Genomic DNA, 27510 nt, shown 5'->3' with positions numbered 1-27510 from the left:
CTGGAAACTTTGTTTCCACTTCTAAAAATTTTTGAGTATGTTCTAAATGACATGAGCCCATGTTGTAGTGATATTTTAATTTTTAAAATAGCTGTACACGTTTGTGTACATCAAGTACACCATGAAATAACAGTCATCGGGGTATGCTTGAAAGGCACCTTCAGCATCTGCACTTCAAACCGCAGCCATGTCATAGCCATTGTAGGTGAAACAGCAGTAGTCAACGCGAAATTGACCGCCACTTTAGCAGTTTGCATGCAAACACACATTCATGTGGTGGCATTGTTTATTTTGGTTACCTGGCCCAGGCAAGTAATGTGAATAAGAGAACAATTATGAAACATCATTAGCTTAGTGAGGCCCAAAATACTAATTCGGGTAACTATTAATAGCAGTAGTCGAGGGCACGCTTGAAAGGCATCATTAGCAGTCTGCACGTCAAAGCGCAGTCAAGTCGTCGCCACTGTTGGTGAAATGGCAGCACTCAATGTGAAAATGACAGCCACTGTTGGCAGCTTGCAGGCAAACACACATTCATGTGGTGGCATTGTTTATTTTGGTTACCTGGCCCAGGCAAGTAATGCGAACAGGAGAACAATTATCAAACATCATTAGCTTAGTTAGGCCCAAAATACTCAGTCGGGTAACTATTCATAGCAGTAGTCGAGGGCACGCTTGAAAGGCACCATTAGCAGTCTGCACGTCAAAGCGCAGTCAAGTCATCGCCACTGTTGGTGAAACGGCAGCACTCAATGTGAAAATGACAGCCACTGTTGGCAGCTTGCATGCAAACACACATTCATGTGGTGGCATTGTTTATTTTGGTTACCTGGCCCAGGCAAGTAATGCGAACAGGAGAACAATTATCAAACATCATTAGCTTAGTTAGGCCCAAAATACTCATTCGGGTAACTATTCATAGCAGTAGTCGAGGGCACGCTTGAAAGGCACCATTAGCAGTCTGCACGTCAAAGCGCAGTCAAGTCGTCGCCACTGTTGGTGAAATGGCAGCACTCAATGTGAAAATGACAGCCACTGTTGGCAGCTTGCATGCAAACACACATTCATGTGGTGGCATTGTTTATTTTGGTTACCTGGCCCAGGCAAGTAATGCGAACAGGAGAACAATTATCAAACATCATTAGCTTAGTTATGCACAAAATACTCAGTCGGGTAACTATTCATAGCAGTAGTCGAGGGCACGCTTGAAAGGCACCATTAGCAGTCTGCACGTCAAAGCGCAGTCAAGTCGTCGCCACTGTTGGTGAAACGGCAGCACTCAATGTGAAAATGACAGCCACTGTTGGCAGCTTGCATGCAAACACACATTCATGTGGTGGCATTGTTTATTTTGGTTACCTGGCCCAGGCAAGTAATGCGAATAGGAGAACAATTATCAAACATCATTAGCTTAGTTAGGCCCAAAATACTCAGTCGGGTAACTATTCATAGCAGTAGTCGAGGGCACGCTTGAAAGGCACCATTAGCAGTCTGCACGTCAAAGCGCAGTCAAGTCGTCGCCACTGTTGGTGAAACGGCAGCACTCAATGTGAAAATGACAGCCACTGTTGGCAGCTTGCATGCAAACACACATTCATGTGGTGGCATTGTTTATTTTGGTTACCTGGCCCAGGCAAGTAATGCGAACAGGAGAACAATTATCAAACATCATTAGCTCAGTTAGGCCCAAAATACTCAGTCGGGTAACTATTCATAGCAGTAGTCGAGGGCACGCTTGAAAGGCACCATTAGCAGTCTGCACGTCAAAGCGCAGTCAAGTCGTCGCCACTGTTTGTGAAACGGCAGCACTCAATGAGAAAATGACAGCCACTGTTGGCAGCTTGCATGCAAATACACATTCATGTGGTGGCATTGTTTATTTTGGTTACCTGGCCCAGGCAAGTAATGTGAATAGGAGAACAATTATCAAACATCATTAGCTTAGTTAGGCGCAAAATACTCAGTCGGGCAGCTATTAATAGCAGTAGTCGAGGGCACGCTTGAAATGCACCATTAGCAGTCTGCACGTCAAATCACAGTCATGTCGCAGCCATTGTTGTATTTGTTTATCTCACGGCAAGTAACGCCAATGTAAGCACAATTATTCACCCTGAATAGCTTTGCTAGCATTGTTTGTACTAAAAAATTCTGAGTGAAGTTGAATGTGTTTTATTGAGGCAATTATTTAATTGACAAGCCATCGGCATAGTGATCGACGGCCAGGTTCAAACAATGACATTTGTGAAGTAATAAATGGTGAAAGTTGCAAAAGCTATCAGTGCACTGCTTTGCTGGGCTCCATTTACTGAAAAATTTCTTTGCAACGACAAAAGCATCAGACAGGAAATGACACCCCACTGCACAGTGTTATTCGTGTTGAACTTTTTTGCCATCATATGTGATGGGCAGCGAAACCATCCGTTTACTAAGACTGATTGCATGAAAAATGCAACAGCATAGCAAGGTGTAGTTTCACAATATGGCACCCTTTCATGTGCACTTCTGACGAGCTGCCACATGCACTGATGCATAAACATGAACTGAGGTAAGAGGCTAAGTTGCTGTGCAACCCCCATGACGGTTTTAAGAAAATCTATCTCTAAACCTTTCTGTTTTCATAGGCGATGAAAATCTGTTTTGAGCAAGTTGGTTAATCACACTGCAGCAACAACACAAGAAGCAAGGACAGAAAACACAGCGAGTAGGCAGACTGAGAAGACGAGGTAGACCAGTGAGAAAGGTTTTAATGAGATGGAAGAGGCCTGCCCTGCCGTGTACATGAGTTAGTGCTTTGAATGAGATTGGTTTATGAAAATGTGTAATGACTTTCCTGAAAGAAAACTAGCAAAAGCAAATGCTAATATAATATAAAAGGACAGAAATAATGGTAAGCGCAAGCACGCATGGAAACAGGCACGTATTCACACACAAATGCGAGAACTAAGAAGAACTCCAACGTAAAGAAATCTGGGAAATAGAAAAAAAATTGACAAACGCAAGAAAACATACATTTACAAACAGACGCGGGTCGAGGTATCATAGGAGCGGGTTCACAAGCTGCTGTGCTTACCTTCTCATATGTTTTCTTTTTTAACCGTTCTCTTAATACTGTCTCGGGAAATTTTAAGTGCATTCATGACATTAGTGCTCTCAGGCGCGTCCACATTTCACGACAGCGCTGAACGTCTTGACGTATGCAATTATAATGTTGTTCCCTAATTTCCCCCCACCGATAGAAGCATCTTTAACCGTGCAGTAACAACTTTTGAAACAAACGATAGATGTACGAAGCAGAAAAGGCCGGTGTGATAGGGCTTCTCTATCGGGCTACTACATAAGAAAACGCAATCGGCAACACTTATGTTCAGCTCAGTTCTGAGCACACGAACATCGCGTAGTACGACCACTTCTACACCCAGTAACGCTGCAACACATCGCACATATATATCACGATTTGTAGCTCGCAAACGCACTTCATAACGGCAAGAGCACAGCTCGAACGTCGCGATCACCACGGCGCATCGCAGCCGGCAAAACGGCTCATACGCAGTATAGCACACGCAGAATGGCAGCGATAACTAGGCGATAAAAACTTATCGCTACTGATCGTATCGTTACTTTTGGTAAGTTGCGAAGGGCTGGCGTTCACCACACCGCGGCAACGATCGGCATACACAGAGCAGAAACCAAACGTGTACGCTGGGTGCGCCAATCGGACGCTACTTATTTCGACACGCCTTGAACAGGTGTGCTGCTCAGAATGCACGTGTATGTGATGGAGTTCTCGTCTGCGACGCACACGCGAAGCATGGCACAAGAAATCACGAAGTCGACGGCTTGAAATATTTCCTCCGACACTCTCGTAAACACAACACACACTTCCTGCGCTCCGTCTGTTTCTGTTGGCGATCGCACGCACTGATGAGGTCTGGAAGCGTACACCGGCTTGCTTCTTCCGATGACTATCTCCGTGGGTGCCACATATCTCTGGTAAAAATCACAAACAGGAGAAAAAAATAGACTGTTTCTGACGCGGCTGTAGCCTAGGCCTTGCGTCCCTGCTTCGCTTCGCTTCGAGCACGCGCCATGTTTGCTGTGACGACAGCCAAACCGTCCGCCTCGGACCAGCCAATGAGAGACGAGCAGGCGGCCGGACGGGAAACTTGCGTCCGCTCCTCGCTCACCAGTAGAGAGCTATCCGCACGCGACCGGGCGAGGGCGGAACGGACGTGCGGAGCGACCATGTACGGGCCCTTAGGACGCGCCGTCGCTCTCTTCTGCCGCCGCTGCCAGCGGAGAGCTGCTGCGGCGGCGGCGCGCGGTTCGGAGGGCCGCGCTGTGTCGCCCGCCCCTGTGAACGTCGCCTCCCTTTCAGCGCGCGCGCGCGCGTGTTATGTGACAAAAGGTTGGATCCGAGGTGCTTGACACCTGTATGGGAGGCCATTACGGTGCGGAGCGCTGGGGCTGCTGCTCACTGCGGCCAGCCGTCTGCTGCACTTTTCGGGGCTGCGTCGTTATCTGGGAGTTCGATGGAGCAGCGAGATATACGCAAGCTGGCAGACAGACGCCTTGGTTCGCGCTCGCAGGAGCGCGCACACTCGCGTGCGCATACATCTGCCCCAGAAAGCTTTCGGGCAACATCGAACCCGAAAACCCAGGGATGTAGTCTGCAACTTGGTTGCATTTTGCGATTGAGTGTATGCGGGCTGCATGCTTTACGACGCGAGGAATTTGTAGTTTCCGCATTGCGAAAACATTCGCGCGCAGATTTACACATGCTAACTTCACACATTACGTGCGCAGTACGGTGTCGCGCGATTCTGCACTCACTGTTTTTATCCGCGTGGTTGCGTACGGTTTCGTCGTGCCAGGCACTTTGCATATGTGCAGCCCATACACGTATATATAGCTACAGGTCGATTACGCCAAGACGGCCTTGCCTTGCACAGTCTGCAGCCTTAGCCCGATTTTTCACTGGAAGGCAGCGTTAATGGGCCGGCCGGCACGCACGGATTCACTGCTCTCGATGCCGGCAGGGCGTGCATAACCGATGAATGCTCGTAAACTACTGACCGAGTGAAACCTACAGCAGCCCGGCCGCGCGCGCATGTAACCGGCCAAGTGGCACACGCAGACACTATCGGAAAACGTATGCACCATCATTCTGCCCCCGCGGCCTGTAGCGCACGGCGCAAGCGCACACGGGAAGGGAGCGTGAGAGCCGGGACGCGACTTGGGTTGCAGCACGCGCTCGTTTTGATTTATGGGCGTGATTTTGAAAAACGCGAGCGCCTTGGCGCCGTCGGCGGCGGCGAAGAGACGCTGTCGTGAGCCCCCCTTCTTGGCGAGAGGAGCCCTGCGCCGCCAGGCCGGCCGGCGCCACCGATTTCGTGGTGTGTGTGTGTGTGTGTGTTGGCGTGCGCGCGCGCGCTCCTGTACGCGCTGTCGTGTCGCATCTGCGCCGTTCGTAATTGCCGATCTCCTCTCGGCGGACGCGCTGGCACTGCTTCTCGTCCCGCTGCTGCTGCTGCTGCTGCTGCTCCTACAGCCTCGGATCTGCCAGACCGCGCCACAGCATGGCGTCGCAGTCCGCCCCTCCGCGCACGCCGTCTGCGCCTGGGAATACAAACGAGGCGGTTAATTTCACTTGCCCGCCCAACCGGCGGCGGGTCTCCTGCCCCCGTTTAATTCAACGGTTGCTGCGCGAAGCAATGAAGTATGCAGAAAAGAACCCTTTCCTTTTGTCGCTGTAGGCCAAGCGCGCGCTTAGCGCTTTCGTCAAATGTGGGTGAGAGCGCGCGGTGTGTGTATGTGTGTGTGTTTGTGTGCACCCGGCGGATGACCGACTTTACTGCGGTGCATCTGCAAAGACGACGCCGGTGCCGTGGTAGTCGCTCGCAGTGTGTCCGCTATATTATACTGTGCCGCCCCCGCCAGTTCATGCAGCGCGTGCGTATATCGCCTAGGAACCGATAGAAATTACGCACCGTTCCGTGTGGGCCGCCTTCTGCTCACTCTCCGGTGTGCGCGCGTGCTCGGGTAACGGGAGCGCGTGCGAGGAACGGGGAGCGCGCCGACGCCTGCTTCGGGCTCTTTAATGCAGAAGAGGGGAGGGGAGGGGGGTGGGTCGTCGCCGTCGACCGGCGTTGATGATTTCTTCAACTTCGCTGCCGTTTTGTTTCCTGCGTAACGAGAAAGTTTTTCCTTTGCTTTATGTTCTCTGCTTTTTTTTTTCCTTTTCGTTCACGAATAGAGTTTACTGAACGAACGGGTCTAGCTAAGCGCACAGAGAAGTTAGTCACGCTTGTCATCTACCGTGAATCTGCATGAGAGAGAATGAAATTTATTCACGTCGATGGCCCGATCGCTTAAGCATGGGCGGGGATCCGCATAAGAAGAGGACAAGTTTCGTGATAAGAGCGTCGGGTTGCATTTGTCGGCCATCCCCTTACTCAGCTCTGGCAAACGAGAACGGGCACGTGGAGGTCCTTGTCTGCGCCGCCGTAGCTGTCGTGTTCATATGTCGCGTCGAAGCGGCCCGCCGTTACCGTCTGCCCCGATTGGCTAATTCGGTACTTTTTAAACTTGCACTTTGCTTATTTCGTTCGTGAGGAGCTATAGCACTGATACCACTAGATGTACCATGCATTGAGTGCACGTTATATATCCCATGTGGTCTAAATTAACCCGGAGTCGCCCCACTACGGCGTGCCTCGTAATCAGGTCGTGGCTTTGGCACGTAAAACCCCAAAATTTAGCTAACGCCGCTAGACGCATTTAACTATGTATGCTTGTTTGGTAGTTAACCGGTGCTTTGACAGGTGTGTTCAGCGGAGTGCAATTTTGCACTCAAAGTCGGAACGGCCACTCAAGAGCAAGGAAAATGATTACAAAAAGAGAGATCTACTTACTCACGAGCACGATTGTGAGCAAGGAACACTCGTCGTCAAAGGAAACGTCGCTACGCGTTTTTTCGTCGGGCCCACTGCGTCCAATACAAAGCACCGTTATCAAGTGTGCAATGCTCTAGGACACACACACGCACATAAAGAAAGATGCGTTCGGAGTATGATATTGAAAGTTCTTCCAAGGGCTTCCACGTGGCTGATTTAGAAGGGGCGTCTCCGTTTAATCCCTCGCGCCGAGCGTTTCGTTCGAGCGACAGATAGCATTCGTGCCCGCCGGACCTTTGCCCGCGCCTTGTGTGTGTACGGCCCACCCACAGCGAGCCGGCAGAAACGCAAGTGTCCCGAAGCGGCGCCTGCACTGAAGGCACTCAAAACGGACATTGGCGCTTTCCTTTCCTTTTTCTTTCTTTTTTGTTTTCCTCTTATGCTCCGACCATCGGTTGTCGCGTAAGTGCACCGCGTGACGCCCCAGTGTGTGCGTGTGTGTGTATGGGCTATAAAGCTGCCGGTGGACCGTGCATGCAGCTTCGAATTCGGTTCCCTTGTCGGGACCTCCCGAGCGCGTATAACACAGCTTAAGCCCATTGATTTACTGCTGTCCCCTTCGCTCGGCCCCTCCAAAGCGTCATCTCTTAGGTGCCATGCTTTTCTTGCGATCTTTCTCTGCCGAGCGAGGGTGCACTCGTGACAGCGAGGCGTAGTCGCGGTTATCCGACACTGGTCGTAAAGCGAGCACCGCTGAGCTTCGCGTGAAAGTGGGGGCCGCTGGGCAGCGTGTCGGGCATGTGTAGTGTACCGCTGCAAGCGTCGCTGTTTCCTGAGAATTCCGCGTCTCCTCGCGCCTCGGCGCACTGAAGCGCGACCGCTTTTGACTTTATTCGTTTCACTCTTTCGTGACTTTTGAATGTATGGCTTAATCTGGGTGCGGTGTGTGTGAACGTTCTTCGCCAATAAAATACTGCCTTTGGGTTTCTGGCGTTAATTATACGCATTGGTGCAATGAAATTGAGAATTGCTGTTGAGGAGCAAAGCCCGCTTTTGCTCACTTTCGAAAGCGACATTTCATTGGCACGACAAGACTAGGCTTAGAGTTTGGAATGTGCTACGTCTGCGCACATAAATAAGTGAACTTAGTTATTCATCTTTATTACGAATGCGAAATTCTAGTGGTATACATAAGAGGATATCGATGCTGAGGAACAACAAAGTGGTTTGGAACTAGGCGCTGTCATTTCTCAGTAATGCACGCTATTTGTATACGTTCCTTGTCACCGGATGTACACTGCTGATCCGAACCCATCCGTGCGGTATTTGTCTGCATGCTCCGTGCACAGAAAGCAGTTAGTGTATAACGCCATAGACTTACTTGTTTGTTTTATTTTGGTTGGCTTGTTTTTGTTCTGTTCTGGCTTTCTCTCTCTTTTCTTTTCCTGGGACCAGTGCTTGTTGATGGTCGACCGTGTGAAAGCGACTCGGCTCGTCCGTCGCATACGCTGACGCCGTTCTCTCCCCCTTTTGCCGTCCCTCCTCCCCCTCTTTGCAGCCCCAGAACCTGCTGCTGACGTCATCGTTCCCGCAGGGAGACATCCTGCTCTGCGACTTCGGCATCTCCCGAGTCATCGGCAAGGGCACCGAGATCCGCGAGATCGTCGGCACTCCGGATTACGTCGGTGAGGCTGCTGCGGCTGGCGTGTGGTGTGTAGCGGCCGCCCACCCGTGCAACGAGGAAAGATTTTTGCGTGTCGTCGTGCGCGCGATAAAGAGTCCTCGTCCGCCGCGGCTTTTGTCTTGGCAGGCCTCGAGTCGCGCTTTCCTCACGTCTCGAATACAGCAACATGCAGAGAGAGAGAGAGAGAGAGGGGGTTGGGGCACACATGTGGTCTTGCGACGTTGCATGCATGGCAGGTGGCGCGCTGCATTAAAGGACGTTTGGGAATGAAGGTCGTAAAATTTCGCGGTAGTTGTCGGACCTGCGGGCACAAAAGAATAACTCGAGCAGAATTTGAGTTCCGCGAGTTGCGCATGCGTGCTGCTGACGCTGTTTCTTCGGTGTTGGGAAACGTCTGCTGTTCGGACTTTGGCAGCACACGTATTTAGGTTTAAACACGTTAGCGGGCTAGTTGGTTTGAATCCATGATAGCGATGTGTAAGCTGTCAGGATTGGGGGCTCAATCCCATCGTCCGTTTTCGTGCGCGGCTGAGAAAAATCTCCAATCGTTTGCTTTCAAGTTCAAGTTGCATTTTCCTTAACTGAAACTCGCGATCTTTATCGCGTTCCTCTCTCTCTCGCTTTTCTCTGTCCCGTTCTTCTCTTTCTCTTTCCCGTTTCTCTCTCTTTTTGAGAAGTTCCATTCCCATTTCAATATCTTCCTCACTGGCCTGATTGGAAATTAGCTCCAATAATTCCGATTTGAGCATTTCCTTGCGTACATCTAGGCCCAGTTCCTCACCGACAATCAACAACTCGTCTCTCAGCAGTGTCCTTAACTCCATGACTGCTGCTTTACTGCCTTGATTCTGCTCTCTAAATCTAGCTAGGAAAACACAACCTAGCTAACACACAACAATCTAGCTTCCCTACTGTTCTAAACAGAACAACCCCAAAATGAAGCCTAGAGAGTCAAAGCAAAAACCAAGCACTCACCGCAGATACAGCACCATGTCGCAAAGTCCATCTCACCGCTGCTCCGCAGATCAGTTTACATACACAAAGGCACACACATTCCGATGCCCAAACGACGGCGTTGGAGGGGTGCCGTTCCGGGAAGTATCGGTGCCAATCGTGGGTCTTTGGCCAAGATTGGAGTACGGCATGAATTCGAAGGTAGCTGGCCCATGCCGTCGTCCAACTTATTTACGCTGAGATCGTTGATGAAGTGAAGAACTGTTTCTCATCGAGAACGAGGAAAAGGGTTTATTTACAGAAATTAAATCAGTCTAACATGACTGCTTGAGAAAAAGAGTATCAGTCCAACATGATTGCATGAGAGAAGTGACTCAGTCTAACATGACTGCTCAAGAGAAGTGTGTTCAGCATTCGCACAACCACAGTTTTTATACACTCGGTCCGCCGGTCATACGAGGCGGAGACTGTTCGTGTACTCATCACCAACTCGCCATTCTTAACAAAGCGCGACTGAACGAGGACGTAGAAAGAAACAGATACACAGAGACAGCGCTGTTTCTTTCTACGTCCTCGTTCAGTTGCGCTTACATGCTCTATCATGGATATAATAAAACGTGTGGACATCCTGTGCGCCTTCTTTCTCTTCAGCTTATTTCGGTACAAACTTCAGCAAACGCTTGGCAACAGCACATCTTGGCATAAGCGCGATCATGGTGGCACCCACTGAGCTTTATGAAAAGTTGTAGTAGTGCTTCGAGAATTACTGTTGCAACACAAGGAAACTAAGAAAGAAACAAACAAGCAAAAGTTGAATGCGTGCTGTAGACGTGCAACAAATTCCGAGCGCCTCTCCTTCGTTTCCCCCTTTGTTCTTCGCTGGTGAGTCTAGATGTATAATACCTGAAGTGTAATCAGTTAGGCCAGCTTTACTAGAGCGTCCGTCGTGTTAGGTAGGAAGTTCACGAGTACGGCAAGTTGGGCTGGCCAATGCAGCGCCGCACAGTGGCAAATAAACGAGGCAGAAACGTGCGTATAGACACAGTGAATTGAAAAAGGACGAGACGGCGGTCTTATCTCCATTGTGTCCGCGTACGTCCGCTGTTTGCGGTAATTGTCACCATGTAGTACAATGTTACCGGTCACAGTCCGCGCAAGCAAACGACGTGCTGTATACCGCAGTTCAAGGCCGAGTAACTTTTATTTCTCCCTGCGTTGTTCTGTGAGCGTGCGCAGCAGCTGCAAGATAGTGGATGATTATAGTGCTAAGCGAGGACTGTACCCTCGTAAGAGATGAGGCGAGATGTGCCGCAGCTAGCTTTCTGCTCGGGTTGGTATATGCGGCGGCTTCTATTGTGCTCGCCAAACTGGACAGTTAAGAGCGCGCGACGCCAGGAATCCAGAAAATGGAGGTCGTTCGTCTTAAAACTCGAGCGCTCCTGTGCAGCGCGCTAATTGGTCCCTGCCTCGGTTACCCGCTTTCTTCGTCCAAGGATTAGAGATGAAAAAAAAAGTGACCCTATTGTTCTTTAATTTGTTTCCGTCGACTGGATTCTCTCCTCTGTGGGACTTCGTCTTATGTACTGGCTTGTACGCCAAGGCCGCTCTGCAAAGTGCTCCAGCTTGCGTGCACTGTGTGCTTGCCTGCCGGCTTCACAGACTTCCACCCGCCTTAGCGCGATCGTTATGTTACAGCGCATTTCTTTGTCTTTGCACGCAGTAAGCTTAAGCTGCGAACTGAAAATGCCAGGCATGCACCTAGGTCGAGAATATGTTCTCGTTCCGAGGACCACCATTGTTCGCTTTCTGCAGCCGGCATGCTTTGCAGGATTGCGAGTTCCGTTTTAACGCTTGTGATGTCGAGCGTTCTGAATGGCGTATGTGCCCTGTTTAGGACGATCCTGATGCGTTTCGACTTATTTGGCCGTTCGTTTTTAAAGATACACAAATCCCGTTGTATGGAAATGTAAAAAGAAAAGGAATGACCATGCATATAAACGACGATAGGCGAAAAACACAGTGATCGGAGAAGATCGATAGTTTCCATATAGTAAGATTCGCATATTCTGCACCCCACTCATCCGTAATTGGGGGTGTGGGGGCGGTGGAGGAGGTAATAACGAAAATGAGGCTGCAAAGTACGTGCTAAGAAACAAGTTTAAAAGGACATGTAAGCCGCCCAGAAGTCGACCTCAATATTTGGGCGCCACGGGCGCCCTCTGAAATGGACATTCAGTTTCGCCAGAGATATAGCCACCAGCGTCAACAGTGCGCATAGTGTAGACGTGCTCTTGCGTGTTACCTGAACACGCGGAACACTAATCGCAACTAGCTTCGCGAGCATTTCACCGCTGCTTGTAGGTTTACGTCACTGGATACAATGTGGAGCAATGTCGGTCATTTTGCAGCTCTGCGCAATTTTGTTAAACGCATCGTGCGTTCCATTGCGTCCTCTCCAGCGCCGATATTCGCATCTCCGCGCCGCGCTAAACTGTCAACTCAAACTGAGGTATCGAGCGCGCGCCTGTCTTTAGAAAGTCTCTTCTCAGCGCCGCGCGCTCGTCGCCGTTTCTGCTGCGGCGTTATTCGCGCGCATATTTTAATCGGGCGTGTATCGGCCTGCGCTGGGCTTGCTTGCTTATTGCTAGCCGGAGCGCCGAACGAATCCTCGTGCTTGTATACCGGCGCAAATCGTCGCAGCATGCCGCGTCGTCTTGACACACGACGTCGCCGCGGGGTCACCTTGCGCCTCTGGGCCGCTGCAGTGTCGCGGTTGTCGGTCGACTTCACCAGCGGATGATTCCCGCGGTCTTGGCTCGATCGTCGGTGCGCGGGCGCCTCCGCGAATCCCGGAGGGGACGTGGCGCGGCTGCATGGTGATAATCGTTCCGTAGGACAACGTGGACTCGTACGTGCGCCACTCTATGGCTGTACGCGATCGCTTGGTGTTGTGGTCAGCGTTGAGTCGCGGCGTTGTTTTAACGCGACAGCGTTAAGGAGCTCGTGTCGCAGAAAAGCCGGTGTCGTCGGCGTTGGCCGTGAGCGATAAATCCCAGCAGGCACTTCATGAATAAAAACCAACTTGCAAGATGGGCTGGGTGGGAATCGAACCAGGGTCTCCGGAGTGTGTTTGTGCGTGTTCTGTGCACCCAGGCGCGCTGTATCGCGGAGAGCTTTCAGGTCGCGACGCGCTCCACTCTGCAAGGAGACGTGTGCGCTCGGCGTTTCCCAACTCGGAGTTACGATTGTGAGCCGATTATTATCGTTTTTTCTACTTAATAGAAAGTTTTGAGACAGTGTCCCCGTGATGCTTCACGTGCGCAAAGCTGGACACACTGCAACGCTTGCGTTCTTTTGTATGGCCGGCCGATAGCGTCCCGTATTTTAAGACCTCCATGTTAACCAGCTGAGACCTCATTTTGCGCGTTCCGCGTGTCCTTTTCACTTTATTGTACTTCGGTTTAGGTGCACGTCAAAGAACCCCGGGTGGTCGAAATTTCCGGAGTGCCCCACTACGGCAGGCCTCATAATAAGGAAGTGGTTCTGGCACGTAAAACCCCATAATTCTTTTTTCACTTTATGTTGCGATCGATCGTGTTAGTCTTCAAGGCACTGCACATCTCGTATCTGACTGACTAAACGACTTGCCACCCTGCGCATGTGCCGCCGAGTACGAAAGTGTCGTGTATAATAAAATGCTTCCGGCGTTTGTGCGGTATGTGTGGCATGTCGTATAACGCTGTAGTACCGCCACTGCCCGGTAAAAATGTACGTTCCGGCCTTCCAGCGATTTATCTAGGTGGGATACGTCTGCCACGGTTACTCAATGAAAACGACCCAAACGTTTTCTTGCAAAACGCACCGCTTTTTCTTTTCTTTTTTTTTTGTCTTGCAGCATTTCACTCCTTCATAATCTTTCGTTTACATATGTACGTCACGATTCAGGGAACAGCGTCAGTGAAGGTGAAAGCCGCCATCGGCAGGTTTTCTTCAGCGGAAGAAGCATAGCCTATGGCATATATATATATAAAAGCTGGGGGCTTTGTGCTTACGTATGACAGAGCCCCCGCCGTTGCTCACGCTTCGCGGGGGACCCGTTCCAACGCATTTGCATTCGCATGAACTGTGCACACAGCTAGCAGGCAAACAAACAAAACTAACCAAGAAATTTCGGCGCCCTGCCCCTCCCCGAGAGGTGTTGCAGGGTGGCTCTGCATTCAAACCGTCGGCGGTGACTCTGGTCCATGTTGCGAGCAAGCCTCGTGGACCGCTGGCTGGCGTGCGGCGCACCACGCAATCGCGTTCTTGAGGAAACGCTGGGCCTCGTCTGCTGCGTAGAAGGAAAACAGGGGCGTAGAGGGCCTATTTCGTTACCGCCCTGCTATACTCCTTCCCTTTTGCTTTTTTGCCAAGCTTATCACGCGGCCGAGCGAAACATCACGTGATTTGACGTCATGCAGTCAGACAGCGCTGTGAACAAGCCAGCTTTTGCCGAGATGGACAGCCCCATCCATCGAGAAGCACACGTGTGACGCCGCGTGCTCGTGGACAGAAGTGACACACAACTCTGTTTTCGTTGGCTCTCTCCCGCATTCGCGGCGGAATCGATAGCTTGCTACCCGAACCCTAAGCGTCCACGGGCAGCACGGTTGAGAACACTGACGAGCGAATTTGGCAGGCCTAGACTGTGCGGTCACTTGCCTTCGTCTGTTATGTCTATCGAGGAATTCGGCCTCCTTCTCGACGTTCACATCATTGACAGCCGCTTCACTGAGTTTGTTTTCCCGACTGTTCTGGAGGAACGTTCCTGCTTACGGCGCGTTCCGGCCTCCGATGCGCTTTTACGTTATTTCGTCGTCTCTTGCGTCTTCTATTTTCAACGCATGAACCGGCGTAGTTCCAAACCACCTAGCAGCTGCAGTGCAAGGGACCGCATTGCCCTCGTGAACGTGTAGGAGTGCGAACTTATATGGTACACTGCAAGAAACTCCGTTTGTCTACAAAAGCGCCACGACGCTGGGGACTTCGTAATCGTGGTCTGCTCGGCAGTGGCGAGGAATGCCGGATCAGTTTTTTTTTACCGCCACGCCATCGTCTAGCACATTGCCTCGGTTCTCGGCGCTGTATAGACTTCGTGCAGTGATCGCCCCCCCCCCCCCCCCCCCTCTTTTTTTTCTTGGACGCAAAGCACGTACGCATGTTTGCCCGCAGGCGCGGTGTCCAACAGGCCTGCGCCAACTCTTCTCTCGTGCCGTCGGCGCCTCCTCACCCACACGTCTTCGCGTGGGCTTCGAGACTGGCGACGGCCGATTTTGGCCGCAATCGTAGATGTGGAGGGACGTCGTAATTGCGCCGTCTCAAGGGCTCGCCGCGCCATCGATGTGTGCGCAGTGCGTGCGCCGTTCTTTTTAAAGCGCTCCAGCGCGCTTGCTCGCCGCCGCTTTTCTGCGCTGTTGTTTTCGCGCTGACGGACACTGGCTCGGCACGCGGGGACGCGTCCTACACGGGACCTTGACGCGCCGTCGCTCCCTGCCTTGCCTGTCGCTCGTGCGAACGCTGCTTCCGAGCGGCGGTTGCAGCTGCTGCCGCTGCTGCTGCCGCCGCTGTTACGCCGCCGGTGTTGCCTATGACGCAACCGAATCATTCCGCCTTCGTCCCTCACCACTTCGCTTCTGTTGCGCAGTTTTGACGATCCTGCTGTTTGCTTGCATTTTTGGAAACACCTACCAGAGCGCAAACGGAAACAAATAAGTTCTACTGGATCATTTTAAACTGGTAAATCATTCCTGCAAGACTCAATTTTCGTTCACTTGGCTAAATTTAAAAAAAAAAAGATATCGCCACACCAAATGAAGGTAAAACTTCCCATTTTTGAATTTCGCCCCGAAGTCTCATAGCCGCTACGTCAGTGTGGCGTACGGATTTCGAACTGTTATTTATCTCTTGGGGCCGTTTTGGCTCGAGAAAAGTTCTCGGGAACTTTTGAGGTTGAGTCTGGTTCCTTTAGGATGCAATGTAGACCTTTTGTGGCGATACGCAATCGATTAGACCGCGAACTAGGCACTGTCAAGATCCATGACGTTAGTGCGAACTGGCGCGGTGTCTTCGTGGCGATGTTGCCACCAGTCTGTCATTCTTGCGTCTTTTCTGGCTTAATTATCAAGCAGCCTCTCGTTGTTGGAATGATCATCTTAACATTGTGGGAGCGTGATTGATCAATACAGCTTACTAGTGAAATGTTCCTGTTTAGTGTCCCTAGCTTTGATGATTTCCTTGTTTTCAAGTAAAAAGTATGCAATTTGCTGAAACATGGTGCTAATAAGCTTGACAAAAATACCAAGTCATGGTGGAAATGTGATTGCTGGCATGAAATGGTGCAGAGAAATGCACTCAAATTGTTCCAAATATACTCTGGGAGTGGTTGCGCCTTTCACAAATGACCGAGCTGAAGTAACAGTAGTGGCCTCTAGTGTGCTTTTCATTTCACATTGTTAATTTCATTTGAAATGCCTCGGCTCCTATTCTTTATGAGAAACCATCACTAAGATGTCTTGTTCTTGTCTTTTTCAGCTCCAGAGATTCTGCAATACGAGCCCATCTCCCTTGCCACAGACATCTGGTAAGGCGGCGCCACTGAAACTTCTACCGTAAACTTTTAGCAAAAGTTAGCATGGAGAATCACCATCAACAATATTATCCAAAGAGCTTCAGCAGTGTGTTTGCTTGTCTTATGAATGTAATATACTTGCATAGCAGGTTTGGAAAGTTCTTGAATGTAATGTGCAGTTACTCAACAAAATTGTACTGGATTGGTCATACTGGAGTATGCATTGGAAACATTCTTGTTGGGGAACATTAGGGGAAACTGGCAGTGCAGAACAATTGTGTTCTTCAGCACTGAGCCTTTGTTTCCTAAATTAAGTTAGGCAACTACATTTACTCAAGCTAGCTCATGTTCGGGGACACAAATGTTAGCATAAAGCTGTTCTTACACGATTACTAGGTCTGTGAGCTCGGAGAGCTTAATATGTGCGGATAGGTTTCATAGACATGAGGTGTAATCCTGTGACAGTTCCAGGCAGCATTGTGCTGTTAGTCTTTGTGTCATATTCCTTCTGCACTTATCCATAGAGGGAGCATAGCTGATATATTAGTTGCTTGATACATTGCATTGGTTGGGGCACTATGATTTGTAAAAGCTTTCAGAGTGCTCATAGATAGTGAACATAAAGCCAAGTTGCACAACAGCAATCGCCACACGAGCGAGAGCTTGGGTTGGCACTTGAAACTTTTTCTCGCCGTATTCACAGTTTCTTTTGCATGTTTTTGCAAAGTCTATTGTCACACACTCTCAAGTGAAACATAGAAGCTGACCGAATATGGATTGAAGGATGGCAGCTTGTAGTGGTGTGTGGCTCATGGACAATATCGTCCCTTTGCAGACTAAAGCTTGTCTAGATGTTCAGTGTATTAAATAAAATCACTATTAGATTTCTTGTCAGCTTGTTGGCGTGCTCATGGTTTCTCATGGCAGGGAAAACTGAAACTAACTTTCAGTTTTCACTGCCCTGAGAAATAAATCGCAATAAGAGAGCAGCACATGCATTAGCATGACTTCTAATGCCAAGCACATGTGGGCAACTTGCAAGCAAGCTCCTGTGGGCAACTTGCTAGCAGTTGGCATCTTTAACCGGTGACATTCCAGCACAGAATGCATTTCTCTTAGCTCATGTATAGCACCCAAAACTTTTAAAGGCATCCCTAGCATATCTGCAAGTACATAATACACCATTTTTGTTAATTTCCAACTTGTATTAAGAAGAATGCAGCAAGTGCTGTGATTGTCACTATATTTGAGGCTCAAACAAAATGTCAGTAAAGAACAAAGATTTGAATACACTCTCCTGACTTCAGGAGTTCTTTAAACTGTGTGTGATTTTCGGCATAAATAATCAGAAGTGGAACCATATCCACTGCTTATGGGTCCTTTAGCTGCATATGCTTGTCTCATTTGCTGTTATCCTTGTACCTGGTATCCTGGTACCTCTATTTTGTATGCTACAGCAATTAACGGCACTCCGGACGTTAACAGCATGCGGAAGTCACAAAAACAGCTGGTCAATATGCATCCCTGTGACGATAGTGACAATGATTTAGTAACACTTTTGATGGCACTTCGACTGAGTACTGCTCTTGGTGTTGTGCGCAGGAGCTTGGGTGTGCTGACATATGTGCTGCTGTCAGGCCACTCCCCTTTTGGTGGGGAGACAAAGCAGGAGACCTTCTGCAACATCACGAATGGCAGCCTTGATTTCCCAGAGGATCTATTTGGAGACGTGTCCAACTCTGCCAAGGATTTCATTGGCCGCCTCATTGTCCGTGATGCAAGGTTGGTTCAGCTAGAAAATCTCACACACTTTCTTTTTTTATAACCACTTAAAAAAAGTGACGATGAGACTACTTTTCGTCTTATATACTTATGAAAGCAATAAGGCTTCATTCTTTAGCGTAAACAGAAGGAGGACCCAACTAAACTTGGCTGCAGCATGTTCAAAACAAAATACACTAATGCCTTGAAATCCTAAAACGCCTTTCAATTTGGAGAAAGAGATCCAAGGACCCTGAAAACTCCTTGGAAATAACTGCGCTCCTCAATTTCCTAGAAAACGGGTTGTGGGCCAACTTCTGAACATTCAAAGTAACAGACTCCGCATTAGCGGTATGCCATGGATACTGTCTATTGAGAAATTATCTTATGGAAGGTTTTCAGTGAGTTCAATGTGGCCGCCATCGGTACTAGCATGTCGAGAAGCTGCGTAAACAAAAAAATATGACAGCCCGAAAGGCATGCCTTGCAGAAAGGGACAAATCGATAAAGGGGATAACCTGCTGAAAAGGTGAACAGTGAAAAAGCAAAACGATGTATGCGTGATTACGAGGTACACTTACATCACTGTAGCTGCCATGTTTGGGTACTGGCACTACAAGAAGCTGCGTCCATGTCGTCACATGAAAACTATCTATCTCTTTGGAGGCTTTTGGTATGCAATTTCAGTCTAGCATGTCCACTGTGAGCCTCTTTGAGTGAAGCCGGCCACTGCTAACCCTCATTGAGCAAAGTGTGGGATGCACCACAATGAGATTGACATTATTACAATGGGTAAATCGGCTTTGGAAAGGTACCTGAACAGCTTGAAGCTAGTTTGCATTTGAGTGGCAGCTTAGCTATAAAGAACCACAGCTAAAAGAGAGAGTTGAATGTTTCACCTTATGTATGTGACTGAAGTTTGTTTCAAATGCCTTGAATTCTGGCTTTTTGCAACCTTAAAACTTTGAATTGTGCTTGACATTTGTGTTGGATGTTCTGTACGAACCCTGATTGCTGTTTGTTCAACAAGACAAATTTGTATGCCTGTATGTAGGCATGACTGTAGGGGCTACAGAGCACAAAGTGGAATAAGCAAGCATTGCCCAGTTGCATTAGTGCACCAGAAATGCAAACTACATTACAAAAGCTTAATGAATTCATGCATACTGAAAGACTGCCAGTTTTATAGCATTACATACATTATTATTGTGGCAAAAAGACTGAATTTTGCAGCTGCATTCAGTCATCTGAGATGCATACAGAACATAATATGCCATTTGACCTATTCGGTCGCTTGTCAGGGTGTTCGTGAACAATATAGCTCAGTCTGGATCAATGCTTCCTCTCAGGAAACGTGCACATTTCTTTTACATTAACAGGTTTAGTCATTAAAGAGCATTTATGAGCATAATCAGGAACATAGCAAAAGTAACGAAGATAAACATCTTTGCCAGCCAGCCAGCACCACAGCAGAATATACTGCAATTATGCTGACAGGGTTAAACCAGAAAAACATATGTAGATGCAAGGGTAATAAAGAAGTATCTGAGTGCTGTTCTCAGGATATCTAAACTCTGACTGATCATGCACTCATGCATGCTGTACCTCTTTTTGGATAATATACTAGTGACGCAATACTATCAATAAAACGTTCAATAGTACTGTTGAGATAGTACTATAGATAGGTTAGTTATCAAACTATTGGTAGTACAAAACTGTTAATAGTATCATTGATAGCTCACTATCAACAGTATCAATGGTGTGCTATCGATAATGTAAAATGGAAGTACCGCACATAAGCACTGCAGCAAAAACTTGGCGACGTTTTCCTGTTCCCAATGGCGTCAACTAAGTGTTGCTGATAATCAGCTATTGCAAAATTTCTGGTAGTGTCACTAGCTAAGAATGGCTAAAGTGTCGATGGCACTGTTAATAGCAAACTAACACCCACCGTAGTGGCGTAGTGGCTTTTGCGTTCGATGCTGAGCCTGAGGGGTTAGTCAAATCCTGGCCATGGCGGCCACATGTTGGAGGGGGTGAAATGCAAGAACGCCTGTGTACTGTGCATTGGGTTCACATTAAAGAACCTCAGATGGTCTAAATTAATTCAGATTTCCCCGCTACAGCTCGCCTCATAATCATGTTGTGGTTTTGGCACTTAAAACCCCAGAATTGTGAACTATTGCAATGCTGTTGGTATAATACTATAGAAACAGTACTACTATGCAGAAGGGTTGAAATTTGGGCCAGTTGGTACATACTTACATACATACATACTTGAACGAAAAAGCCAGTAAAAAACACAAAGGACAAGAGGAGAAGTTCACATCACAACGACTTATAGAGAACCAGTCGTTGTGATGTGAACTTCTCCTCTTGTCCTTTGTGTTTTTGACTGGTTTTTTCGTTCAAGTATGTACCAACTGGCCCAGATTTCAACCCTTCTGCCCAGTCGTTGTGATGTGAACTTCTCCTCTTGTCCTTTGTGTTTTTTACTGGCTTTTTCGTTCAAGTACTACTATATATAGCTTCATGGCAAGATATTGTAATATTATTTATACTGTTGTCAATAGTAACACTATTGATAGCCGATTTACCTACAGTTTTGCATCACTACAGCGTATATTGTCTAACCTGCACACTTCTTGCAAAACTTTCTTAGATGAACCTCATAAAAAATTGATTAGTGCTACAGTGAAGTGCCAACATACTTGCTGCCTGTTGTTCGATATAGTACACTGCAGGCTCACACAACATGTAGTTGCACAGTTGAAATAGTGTGAATGTAAAGGGCTGAATTGATTAGACTTGGAGTTAACATCATTCGAAAGTAAATCTTACTGACAGGCCTGTTGTGGAAAAATAATTTTTGAGTAAAATAGTTTTTCATATAATTAAATCTGAAATGTTGGTTGTAGTGCCAGTTATTCAAATAAAGGCAACAAAACTAGAAAAGAGTGTTTAGGGGTATTCAGGAATTCTCAATCCTATGGGTTTACTTGTCCCAGAAAATGGGAACTAAGAACAGGAAGTATTTGGGAATATAACAATGGTGTATATGACAACTTTCCAATCCCTACAGAAACAAAAATAAAAAAAAATAACAAGAGTTTGCAGCCATTGACATTGACTGTTGTTCGATATAGTACACTGCAGGCTCACACAACATGTAGTTGTGTGAGCCAGAGAACAACATTATATTAAATTCAGAATGTTACAAAAGTTTGTCATTATTCAAAGTATATCGTAAGCTTTCAGAACCTTCTTACATGGTTGTCCACAGCATTAATAAAATGCTTTTATGCGAAGCATATTACGAGAGCTCAACCCAGCTCCTCAGGCGCGGCGGTGTCGCCATGAAACCACGTGACACCGTGACGTCACGACAGAGGAGAAGTGGCTTTGGCTCAACTCTTGCAAGACGGGCTGGGTGGGAATCGAACCAGGGTCTCCGGAGTGTGGGACGGAGACGCTACCACTGAGCCACGAGTACGATGCTTCAAAGCGGTACAAAAGCGCCTCTAGTGAATGCGGTGTTGCCTTAGAAATGAGCTGTTTCTAAGGCGTGCGTCTCTTGCTCAGACGCACATTTCGTTGCCGCGCCGAACGCTGCTTTGCTCGACGCTCACCGCGTCCAATGCGGGGCGCGTAGTCGCTGTTCTGTAGCCCATTGTCTTACACCCCTTGGCGGGTCGACGGGAACGCTGTCGCGTTCCACTCTTGAAGGCGAAGCAGAGTAACGCATGAGTTGTTTCTTCATCTAGCCGAACCAAATATAGCCAAGCAACAGCAGTTCACCAGGCTAAACAGTGGTTCAACAACTAAAATAAAGGCTAGTATGCTTCGCATCCTGGGCTTAACCTTACCTAAGCCACAGCCATTTTTTGTATTACTTCTCGCAGGATTGCAAAGTGTGAAGTAATTTGTTCATTCATGCCAAGCAGAAGTAAACAGATGTAAATGTCCCCCTGTCATTTCCTCTCATTACAGCAAGCGGCTCAGTGTGAAGGAATGCCTGAGTCACCCCTGGCTGGCTGTTGTGAAAACCTCCATGGCGGCATCACCTCCCAAGGCAATCTGCCAACTGCAGCCCCTGGCCACTGGCTCAGCCTTTGGCTCAGTAAGCTCAGATTCATCCGCATCCGAAGACAGCGATGTCTCGCCAGCAGCCAAACCAGCTCTGCCCCCATCGACACCACCAACCCTTCGCCCAAGCATGCCTTTGGCTTCAGGCTCAGCCTTTGGCTCAGCGAGTTCAGACTCGTCCGCATCTGAAGACAGCGATGAGGCACCAACTGCCAAGCCAGCTCTCCCCTCATCCACACCGCCAAACCTCCGCCCGTGCAAGCCTCTGGCTTCTGGCTCAGCCTTTGGCTCGGCGAGCTCAGATTCGTCTGCATCCGAAGATAGTGATGATGCACCAGCTTCCAAGCCAGCTCTCCCTACATCTACACCACCGACTCTACGACCGAGCATTCGCTTCTACCACGATGTTGACGACGATGACGACAGCGATCTCATCCAGCCTCCACCTTTGCCACTTTCACCACCTCCCAAGATCTCTAGCCCTTGCAAGGCAATCCTCATGGATCGTACCAATGGAGCCATTGCAACTACCCTCCCCAAGAAGCCGCAGACAAGCACCCTTCAAATTACTGTGCCCCCCCGCTTCAAGAGGCACAGGACACAGAGTGCCACCTCGGTTACCACAACTGAGCGCCGAGGCGCCTCCATTCGTCATGTTCAGGAGGTGGAGTCCGTCATGGTTGAACTGGATGGGCTCTCCCTTAACGGCAAGCGCCTCATCTTCACTGATGAAATCATCGTCGACGAACGAGTGGGCATCGTCTACTGAACTCTTTTTGTCCAGGTGTGGAGATGGCCATGGGGCTTCCTTGCCTGGCCTCTCATCGTTTCCGGTAGCACGCATGTTTTCTTTCACCCAGTGAACCCCCATCCCGTGAGTATGCCGAGACTGTGGACATTGGATTAGACTTGGGATGTCGCTTAAGTTATTATTGTGTTCCCGTCGGTGTGTTTGTCCATGTGGGATAAAAGAGCTGTGAGCCCATGCCACTTGCATCCTCCCGCGAGCCCCTTCATGTGTGTGTATGTGTGGCACATCTTGCAATGTGGTGATCTCTTTAGTGGCATCAAAGCTTAGAGCCGTTTATGAGCACCACCGTTGTAGTTGCTCGGCACAGAGGAAGTCCACAAGTGCCTGACGGTGCCTTGATATTTGAGAAAGCAATGTACAAAGTTGTCTTCCTCTATGCCTGGTGTACAAATGCGTGTTTGCTGAGCTTTTTTTTTTCATTTGGTGTATGCCAATACCACTGCTTGGGATAGACGTGTACCAAAGTCATGACTGCTGCATACATGTAAATAAGTGCCTGTGTCTTTTTTTTTCCTGCTGCTTTTTGTTTTATTTCTCAGACCAAATGCAGTGTTGAGTATTATGTCTAGAGCAGCCATTGCAGGGTGCACCAGTGTGTCCAGGTTTGCTGGAAGCAGTGCATTGTCCGCAACTGAACGTGCTCAGCTGCATTAAACCGTTTCAAACTGGACGCACATGTCTTGCAGGTTTTCGTGAGCTTTCAGTGCTGGGAAGTGTGCTGAACCATTCATAAAGCTTCTAGTCTTCCCGGGTAAAAAAAAAAAAGAAAGAATAAGCTTATATATCAAGTCGCAGTGGTGGTGGTTTAATTCTGTTTGTAGAGTGAATTATAATAGTGTTTCCTCTCCGTTTTTGTTTCATCTTCCTTTATGCTGATGCTTGGTCACCTCTGCAAGTCAAGCAGAGGAAGCACATTGTTATTCTTTGTTTCGTGTGTTGGCTGGGGGAATTTATTCTACTGCAGGGTATATGTCTTTGTACTGAAGGGCAGCTAGCTTTGTGTGCAAATGTTTGGTGCCTTCGACAACTTATTTCCTCCTTCTGGGTTTCTTTCCTATAGATTCTATGTCAGTTATTCTATTTTTATTTTTGTGCAATTACCTTTCATGTGGAGCACAGGTTTTACACAACACCTGGAATCATATATATTAGTTAGTCATAGCTCAGAATTTTATTATCTGTAACTGTATCAAAGTGGCAAAAGTAAGTTGACCAGAATATTTTTATTTTAGACTAGTTAATTTACCTATTGTTCTACCTTTAATACTTCACTTGGGTCTTCTAAATGTGGAAATCTTACCTGAATTTATATTGACACATAGCAAAATACCCAATTCATAAATCAATTGAAATTACACAGTCGCAGCTCACATTGGACCGTGAATAACGTGCTAACATGGGGTATTTCTCTCGTAGTTCTGTAATTGTTTACATTGGCTCACTGTATCAGTCAGCTCACTGTATATATGTACATTTTTTTCAACTTCTTCAGAGAGTGGAATATTGTATTGTTTTCTTATGATCTGCCTCCACAACTTTCATCTAGATTTTTTTTTTCTTTTCTTATGGCAGGCATGTGACTTTACTGAAATAGAGTAGTCACTGATAAGTGCAGCCATTGTTTTGTTTTCTTTTATTTATTCATTTGAAGAAGCCAATTTTCTTGACATGTGCATGTGTGCATTGCTTGCTTTTTGCCAAGCTCATTGTTATTTGCCCAGATTTTGTGAACAATCAAAGCTGCAGGTGGTCATCGAGAGAAGGTAGCGAAAAGGCCAAATAAAGAGCGAGATATATTTTGAGACAGCAGTCGATCCTGTGATCTACATCCCTGCATATACTGCCATCACGATGTGCCTCTCTGTATGTAGCAGTGGCTCGCAGTGAAACAATAAATGACGCAGCAACAAGACTTTGGTTTCTATTTGTTTTTCCTTCCTCTTAAAATTAAACCACCTGTTTTAGGTGGTAATTGTACACTACCACATCCATCGTTTCAGGTTCGTGTGTTATCATGGACACAAGCTGAAGGGACAAGTGGCGACTAAGTAGTATACATTATACAATGTTCTCGCTTGGAAGTAAACGGGGTGCTATGCTGCTTTCGTGAAGTAGGGAAGTCTCGGTACACTTCTGATGGCCAATAATAGTGCGAAGAAATCTCACAGATTTTTTTTATTTCGCAGCGATGTTGTCCTAGCTGCTGTAGCTGCTCTGCAGTAATGACCGTTTCATGACAACCATACAATATATACAGAAGAAAGGTTAGACTTTGCCCCCCCCCCTCCCCCCCTTTTTATACTTCCTCCTGTGCATGAGGTATTTCCAAATGCTGTATAGTCAGTACAGATACAAGTACAGACAAAAAAAAAAGCATCGCTTCAAGCCTGTTGTCCATTAGGCAATGTTTCACCAGCTAGCCTAGCAAGAAAGACTTCAAAGAAAGAAGTCGGCCAGCATGAGTCTATGACGGCTGTCTCACTGGCAAGAGCGGGCAGCTCTTCGTAGGAAGAGCTACTCAAACTTGCCTGACACAATGAAAAAGATTATTTGATGACCTCAACCATCGCTTATGCTTTGCAGAAACTTTTTCATATGTTTGCAGGCCTGGAGAGTATGCATCCCGCCGGATAGGACAATGGGCCACTCGGAGACAATATTGGAGGTCGGCACACGTATGGTCGCCTGTGAAGCATGTTTTGAACTGCACAATTGTTGGAGGGGGGGATGCTATAACTCCGTCACAGAGGAATAGGTACATATATATACACTACATTTCAGTAGCACCCTCCCCAAAACCAGAATCCTGGATAAACGCCTGCTCTTCTGTCAGCAATGACACATAAGTGATGCATTTTCAGTGCTTAACGAGAAATGGAAAGCATTTGAAGAGTAAAGAAAATGGGAGACGGAGGACGCTTGTCTTCAACTATCCTTTGTGTCCTGTTCTCTCTTACTATCTGAATATTTTCTGTTTCTTCCGAATGAAATGCTGGCAATCCATCAATTATCGAAAATCCAACTAGTCCAGCTTTCTGCCTCGAGTTCATACGACTCATCTCTACAATGTGTCAGTGAGCCAAAGCAGTCGCAGGAATATGATGTTCCAGATGAAGACAAGTCCTCTAGTCTAAATGGCTATGTGCTGGCTCCCAGTTCAGGCTTCTTTTTGTCCACTGTTGATCAAATGTACGCAGTGCCGCCGGTTGTTTTTAAATTTCTTCCAGCACGCTTTACCGTTTTCTCTCCCATTAGGTTCATAGCTTCATGGTGTTAGTCTTCGATACTGCCCTACTGCCTCCTATGCCGACCTCATTTATTGTCAAGTGTATGCATATAGCTTGTATTTTCTCATTGCGTAAACGCATTTCGCATTTACGTCTATGAATGTAGACGTAAATGTTAAGCTATCGGCGTACCCAGTTCAGGTGTCCGCCGTGGTTGCTTAGTAGCTATGGTGTTGGGCTGCTAAACACGAGGTCGCGGGCTCGAATCTCGCCCACGGCGGCCGCATTTCAATGGGGGGTGAAATGGGAAAACACCCGTGTACTTAGATTTAGGTGCACGTTAAAGTCCAAATTTCTGGAGGTCCAAAGTCCCCCACTACGGCGTGCCTCAATATGGGGTCGTGGTTTTGTCACGTAAAACCCCATAATTTAATTAATTAAAAGATCTGTTTCGCGTGACGTCTACATGACGATTTTCGGAAACGAATATAAACTCAGTGGTACGTTTAATTCCGGATGTCTTGCCGAAGACGTCGCGTAGATGTGGCAACTGGGACCGTATTATCTAACGATCCATTTCATTGGTCTTTCTCTTCGCCCTCTGTCATTGGCTCGCGCGTGACTCGATCGGACGCCGGCGCGCAACCGTTATTTTTTATCGCTAGGATTGACCGCTCGGCGTTTGTTAATCTTGCTGACAGAAAACATAAAATGAAATGACGTGTCACAAAATGCGGACCCCCTACTTTTTTCAGCTCGCATGGATAGTCTCCCTATCGACGGCTTTGTCTTTCGATTTCCTCCCGATAAAATGATTTCTGGTACGTTCGGATAATATCCGAAGACTACGTATCGCCCCTCCATGCTGACGTGCATACCATACTTTGTGTGCGTGCTCGTCAACAGTGTTGATTTCAAAAACTTTAATAGTTGGTCGAATACGCCACTGGTGTTCGGCGGAGGCAGCCCATTGGAAATTCCGTGAGCATACAAGCACCGCAGAGTACGCGTCCGATCTTCCCTTTTTAATTTACATGAAATTTATTACAGTGAATAAGGGGACAAGCTGTTTTCTGGCAACGACTGCACCCTTTACATTTGATTTGATTTATTGATTTCCATTTACACACGCACATGTACAGAGTGGTAAATGGAGGTGGATGAGGGAAAAAAGCCGCACAGACGCGGCTTGAGGTAACCTCACCCCCTTAGGTGAGGTTCATAGGTTCAAAAGGATTCACAGAAGATACAAAAAGATTCATTCATGGCGCCGACTCCGCCGTCGTGCTGTCCTGCTATGGACGACACATGCGTGGCACGCACGTGGCGGTTTAGGAGACCTCCAAAAACGCACAGTGCGCGTTACGGTGCGTGCGTCCACTTGGTTTCGTCGCTGTAAAAGCGACGAAACCAAGTTTTTTTTTTACCTGCACCAAATTTTTTTTTTAGAAATTGCCTACGGCAGATAGCGCAATTCTAACCGTTGA

The 27510-nt window shown here is 47.8% G+C and overlaps 1 protein-coding gene across 3 annotated transcripts in view; it reads left to right on the top strand.

The window, feature by feature from the left end:
* Drak (Death-associated protein kinase related) overlaps positions 1-24708 on the top strand; it is a 240002-nt gene extending 215294 nt beyond the window's left edge. For all 3 annotated transcript variants that reach the window (XM_070532150.1, XM_070532151.1, XM_070532149.1), the window contains exons 5-8: positions 8452-8578; positions 16102-16150; positions 17741-17920; positions 21890-24708. In XM_070532150.1, coding sequence (XP_070388251.1) covers positions 8452-8578; positions 16102-16150; positions 17741-17920; positions 21890-22754 — 1221 coding nt within the window. In that variant the 3' untranslated portion in view covers positions 22755-24708. The remainder of the gene's footprint in view (positions 1-8451; positions 8579-16101; positions 16151-17740; positions 17921-21889) is intronic.
* The last annotated feature ends 2802 nt before the right edge of the window (positions 24709-27510 follow it).

Source organism: Dermacentor albipictus, chromosome 1, assembly GCF_038994185.2.
Source record: "Dermacentor albipictus isolate Rhodes 1998 colony chromosome 1, USDA_Dalb.pri_finalv2, whole genome shotgun sequence".
Classification (NCBI taxonomy): Eukaryota; Metazoa; Arthropoda; class Arachnida; order Ixodida; family Ixodidae; genus Dermacentor; species Dermacentor albipictus.
This window is presented reverse-complemented; position numbering and strand designations above follow the sequence as displayed.